The sequence below is a fragment of the Onychomys torridus genome, chromosome 6 (assembly GCF_903995425.1).
Source record: "Onychomys torridus chromosome 6, mOncTor1.1, whole genome shotgun sequence".
Lineage (NCBI taxonomy): Eukaryota > Metazoa > Chordata > Mammalia > Rodentia > Cricetidae > Onychomys > Onychomys torridus.
In genome coordinates, this window is record NC_050448.1 from 120,353,466 (window position 1) to 120,359,942 (window position 6,477).

General features: G+C 39.8%; 1 protein-coding gene across 2 annotated transcripts in view; it reads left to right on the forward strand.

Annotated features, from left to right (window-relative positions):
• The window catches only part of Odf2l (outer dense fiber of sperm tails 2 like), a 37,094-nt gene extending 31,449 nt beyond the window's left edge, over window positions 1-5,645 (forward strand). For both annotated transcript variants that reach the window (XM_036191546.1, XM_036191544.1), the window contains 2 exons: window positions 2,950-3,075; window positions 5,162-5,645. In XM_036191546.1, the coding sequence (XP_036047439.1) occupies window positions 2,950-3,075; window positions 5,162-5,290 (255 nt within the window). In that variant the 3' untranslated portion in view covers window positions 5,291-5,645. The remainder of the gene's footprint in view (window positions 1-2,949; window positions 3,076-5,161) is intronic.
• The last annotated feature ends 832 nt before the right edge of the window (window positions 5,646-6,477 follow it).

Below are 6,477 nucleotides of genomic sequence, written 5' to 3' on the forward strand. Positions count from 1 at the left end.
CTTGTTTAATTAGTTTGCCAGAGTTGGCTCCCATTGCCAAGCCTCCAGTCATTGTTTTTATGCTGATGACAGGGTGGAGAAAGCACTCCATTTTTGTTCTCTACTGAATTTTCCCTCAGAGCAAAACCCGGAGATATTCCAGGACTGTCTTCTAGATGAGTGCTGATGTGGCGGGAGAGTGAGCAAAGATAGGAAGGATCCGGAGAGTGTGTGTGTGTGTGTGTGTGTGTGTGTGTGTGTGTGTGTGTGTGTGTGTTTGAATAAATAAATAAAGATGATTCTGGTTTTGATTGACATCCACTGAACTCTAAAGCTGAACTTCTCTGTGACAAATATTTGTTGCACAAACAAGAACATACAAGAATTCCATTCTAGTTCAATCTGAAGCTAGCATTCAGCCTGCCCAGCCTCTTGGCGAGTGGACGCTTGAATAGTGCTTCACCGGCAAAGATGAAAAGGCCAGTCCTGAGCTCTCGGGGTACTCAGTGTAGTGGGGATGTCATCTTACCTGCAGGTTCTGTGGTAGAGGTGGGCTCAAGTGACAGAAAAAGTGGGTACTTCAATCAGAGTGCGAGGGGATGGTGGGAAGATCTCAAAGAAGAGATGGCGTTATCAGACAACTTGACCAAAAGAGATGACTGGAAAGGGGGCTGTTCCAGGCTCAGGTAAAACCTGGTACGAGGCAATCTCCCAGCAATCTAGAAGGAAGACCAGCTACGACTCCTACCTATAGTGGATAAGTAGCCTCAACTGGCCATCTGTGACCAGACTGGTGCCTACCCCAGCTGTCATCAGAGAGGCTTCATCCAGCAACTGATGGAAACAGATGCAGACCCACAGCCAAACGTTAGGCTGAGCTCAGGGACTCCTGCAGAAGAGGGGAGAAGGCATTGTAGGAGCCAGAGGGATCAAGGACACCACAAGAAACCCACAGAATCAACTAACCTGGGCTCTTAGGGGCTCACAGAGACTGAACTGAACAACTGTTGGGAGCCTGCATGGAACTGGCCTAGGCCCTCTGTATATATGTTACAGTTGTATAGCTTGGTCCTCTTGTGGGACTTCTAACATCAGGAACAGGGGCTGTCTCTGACTCTTTTCCTGGCCTTTGGGACTGTACTCCTCATACTGGGTCGCCTTGCCCAGCCTTAACACATGGGGAGGTGTTTAGTCATACTGCAGCTTGATATGCCATGTTTTGTTGATACTCATGGGAGGACTGCCCTTTCCTGAACAGAAGTGGAGGAGGGGTGGATTGGGGGTAGGAAGGGAGGGGGTTGGGAGGAGGGACTGGGAGGAGAGGAGGGAGGGAAAGTAGGATGTAAAATAAATAAATGAATTTATTAAAAAGAAACAAAAAACAACTTGAAATCTCACATTGAAAGACCATAGAGTGAGCTTTGGAGTCCAAGTAGCTGGATTTGGATCCTGCCTCTGATGCATGGTTCACTCACCAAGGGCAGGCTGTCTCTTTAAGAATCAGCAAAATGGGACTTATAATTCCCCTCTTAGGTTGAGTGAGGCTAAAAGGTGACCATCTCTACCCTAGGGACTTTCGTTCCTGACCCTACTAAAGTCTACTTTACCTGGCATCTCCACTTAACACTGACTTACCAAATCTGACATGTCTGAAAGTAAACTGTGAACCCTTCCCTCCTTATTGTCTTTTAGTTATTGTATCCTCTAAGTCCTTAGTGTCAGTTCTGTCAAGGCTAAACTCTGCGATCCTCCAGTGTTTTGAATTTTCTGAAGTTCCAAGAAGCCAATTTCAGATGATTTTGAGGCACACATCAGAGAATGAAAGCTAAATAATGAAAGCTGGAGCCAGTTGTAGACATGCTCTGCAGATTTCTCAGCCCCACCAAACTCTGGAAAGAAAGGAGAGCTTTGCTTGAGTTCAGCATAAGACCTTGTCAATGTCAGATGCTCTCTGAGTTATTCTCACAGTGGTCAGAGTCCTCAGAAGTTGCCTATCCTTTACTCTCCTGCAGTGGTGGAATGTGGTGATGTCTCATTTCTGACCACATGATGATGGCCATGATTGTTTGTCCTCCTTGTCTGCATTGCGGGCACAGGTGCTTCCCTGGGCCTTCTTCCCCCTCTTGACTTCAGAACTCACTGCTGTCCTTTCCTGTTGTCTGGGAATTGGTTCACAGAAACTTAGAACTGAGTCCTCGGAGTATAGTCAGAGCAGTCCTTCCTGCTAAGCTCATCCTCTAGACTAGCCTCGACCTAAGCTTGCACACTTGTGGCTCCAAACCAACATTCTTACAAATGGGCCTCCACTTTCCTGAGTCTCTGATGGACATAGCTAGGCTAGACTTTCTGTTAAGATAAGCAACTAGGAGAAATAGAAAAACTCAAATTCAGGCTGCATTGAAAGTAAAGGATGTAGCACCAATCTCATGTGTCTGTCTAGGGGCTGTGTGCATACTGCCCCTCCATTGGGCATCTGGGCACATAATCAGTGTTCAGTGAGACCTTGCTGTGTTCCACCACTCCCCCAGATACCACAATGACTATAAATAAATAAATACTATGAAAAGTGGCAGTTGGGTTTAATATGTCTGAAACTGTAAAGGATATCCCTACCCAGGTCATAAATAGTGCAAACATGCACACCTCTCAACCTCAAATTAACTTTCCAGATACTTATGATACATATATACACACATATATTGTATGTACTTCTTCAAATCAAACTCTTTATTTTTCCCTTTGCTGTGATGGGATTGAACCAAGGGCCTTGCACATGCTAGGAAATCATCTGCCACTGAACTATATCACCAACTCAAGATAAAATACATTGAATATTTTCTAATGGAATTGTCTAATATCCAATTAGTATCTACTTGGAAAAAAGTGGTATACTATGATTATATCAGGGCTTCAAAATATGTTTTAAGGAAAGCACATTTAGTTATTTTATTCTTTTAATGAAAATTACAGGTTTCTGAAGAAGTAGAGAAGATGTCATCTAGAGAGAGGGCTTTACAAATTAAAATATTAGATCTGGAAGCTGAGCTTAGAAAGAAAAACGAAGAACAAAACCAACTTGTTGGCCAAATGAACAGTGTAAGTGTTAGCATGGCTTGTGTTATAAACGTGAGTACTTAACATGCTTTAACATGCGTTCCTTGTAACAATGCTCCATTCTGAAAGCCCAGGTGTAGGGGAGGCAAAGCTTTTGTTTTACTGCTAAGATTAGAATTACAAATATTAAAAATGCAAAACTGTGCTGTCACGACCATGGCAGAGAATTGCTCACCTTGCTTAGGCTCATCAGGCCATTCCCTGCTCTGTATCTTTGTGTAATGCTTCTCAGTGAAGGCTCCACAAAGAAGCTATGTCATTTTTATTTAAATTTTATTTATTTGAATTTTCATCTTTTAAAGAGACATGCAATTTAGTAACGAACTAGATTTTATATCTGTCTTGATTAATGAATATATCTTAGAAATATATGATTTTAATATCCACCATTGTCCAATCATCATAAGAGCTGGATGCTCTGATCCACTCAGCCATGAAATGAGAATACCAAATTGGCTGTGTTTAATTAGTCTCATATTTTTCCTGAATATTCATGAAATAGTCTATTGGCATAAGATAATCTTGAAGCTGACATTAGTCATGCTTAAATTATTTAATAACTGTCTACTTGATAATTACATAGAGAATGTTGGTGCTTTATTTTTACAGGAGTTGGATACTCTGTGAAAATCCTTTTTTCATTTTCTCTAAAAAGATGTAAACCTAAAAGGTTCAAAAAGTTAAGTTTATTGACATACACTGTTTAGGCCTATTGCCTTCAGATGTTTGATGAAAATTAAATCAGAGCAGAACATTCCCCATTTTTAATTTAATTCTGCTGTTTGCTGAGTTTCTAAACTTAAAAACAAACAAATAAACAAATTCCCAATATTATAAAATATGTGTGATATTCTTTGTGCAATTGAAGCCCCTGAAAAAAATAAAGTGTTTAGGACTTTGCTAAAGCTACTCAGTAAAAGGTTAGGGTCTGATGTCGAACCCACGGTCACTGCTCTAGCAGACAGTCCGGAATTCTGAGCCTAGTTTAGAAACAGCTAGAAATGGGCTAATGTGTCCTACTCAGAGAGCCCGAGCCGTAGTTGGCTGTCTCAGTGTCTTCTGCCGCACACCGCCTACTCTGCAGGCCTTCTCATGGTTCTGGTCCAAGTACTTTGGTTAGGAGGTGGGGTGGATGCACAGCTGGAAGGGTGACCTCAGAGCTCCACAGCCATGGCAACCCTACTGAAGCCACAGTGTCTTTCCAACTTTCCTTATTGTCCCAAAGTTCATTTGCATTTACATTCTGCCCTGCAGTGTGTGATGGTGTGGCTACTGTCTCCTCCAGATTGATGCACCATAATGACCAGCTCCATTCGGTCTGTGACCTGCTGGGCACTGCTCAGGTTCAGTTGCTGGGTGTGGGAACACCTGCTATGAGAACACAAACGGTCTCTCTCTGTTCTTGGGGTGTCTAGGTTTTAGGTGGAAATCCATCTTACCTAAATGCTTACTGCATTTGCAGTTGACAGCCCACCTAGAAACCTGTACACAACCAAAGTTCAAAAATTATATGAGTTTAAAAACTTCTTCCTTAAAAACAGGACATGAATTAAGGTTTTAAAAGTGTTTAGGAGAAAATGTTCACCTTATCAAAGCTAGAATTTTGTCAGTTTTTAAAACAGCTTCCTTTCTGAATGTATGTATATTCTAATGATACAGCAGATTATTGAACTGTATTATTTATTTGCAAAAATTTTTATAATAAAATTTATAAAATAAAAAAGTTAAAAACAGTGAAGGCATTATGGGATAAAACATAATTTTTAGCAGAAAAGTGACAAAAAGAATATGAAAAGATGTCATGTTAAACATAATAGGAACTAGTAATGACTGCTCTAAATAAAACCATCACATTAAATCTGTAATAATTTAGGGCTAAATAAATGTACTACAACAAACTATCAAAGTAGACTGATCAGCCATATATGCTTTAATCACTAAGGATTTTGTTTTAAGGAAGATGCTATTTAAAAATTCTTTGGAAAAATCTACTTATCACATATATATTTATAGCTCTTCATCTTGCATATGAATGCCATCTTGATTATCTGTTTCTCTCTTCATTTAGAAAGCTCAGCATCAGGATATATGTTTGAAAGAAATACAGCACAATCTTGAGAAGTCGGAGAATCAGAATGAGAGCATTAAGAATTACTTGCAGTTTCTTCAGATTTCCTATGTAACCATGTTTAGATAAATGTTGAATTTATTGACCGATGATTGTTACCAGTGTTAGAGTTTGTATCTCAAGATATTTGAGACATAATTTATTATTTGATTGAAACGTTAAGAGATGATAACTCTTAGTCTTCATTTGTGGTAGATATTTTGCATTGAACTCTGGTTTCATTCTTTTTTAAAAAATATTAATTCTTAAAGTATTTTTGTCTATCTATGCAAAAATCAGAATTATTCTTATGAACCGTTGAAGTAAATTTGTAATAAATTTAGGCCAGTTATGAGCCAAATGCATGGTTTTAAATAGTATATTTACTTGTCTTATATTGTAATGCCATATAAATAAAATATTCAGAAATTTATTTTAATAATGATATAACACCTTCTAAAGATAGCAAATGTCTCATTGTACTTAATATTGCCTTAAGTATGTGTTGAGTTTCCATCATTACTTTTCTGAGATTTTAGACATAAACTATTAAGTCATGAGTTTTTAGTGCCAGCTGATGTAACAGAAAAAAACATGGTGTCAGCCCTTGTTTCTTTTCATGGGCATTCAGGCTGTCCTCGGAAGCCAGAGCTCGTTCATTTTATGTTAGGGATTGTCTGACATTCCTACTATAGATACCCTAATGCCTTGGTGTTTACTACCGGACCACAGGAGAACAGCTTGCTTTGTCCTTTCCATGCCCAGATCACATCGGACAGTTGAAATTACCCATTCTTAATACTACGAGGCTTTGGGATAAGCCTTTTATTTTCTTTTTGAGATTGTAATTATAACATTTCTCCCTTCCTTTTCTTCTTTCCTTCCAAAACCTCTCTGCTCTCCTTCAAATGTGTGACCTCTTTTCTTCACAAATTGTTATTGCATCCCCCCGCTCTGTGTGTGTGTGTGTGTGTGTGTGTGTGTGTGTGTGTGTGTGTGTTCCTAAATATAAGCTGTTCAGTGTGTATACTGTTGCTTATACGGATGTCTGTGGCACTGGACAGTCAATTGGCATGCTTTTCCCGGGGAGGAATGCCTTTCCTGCTCCCAGCTTTCCTTTGTGTAGGGTTAAAGCCACATAGTCTTTTCCCTGTCCACTTTGGCATGACTGTTGGTGTCATCTTTGTTCAGCTCGTGTTTGGGCAGCCATGTTGGTGAGACCTCATGGGTATAGCCTCTGATATTACCAGGAGACAATCTCACAGCAAACAGTTTGA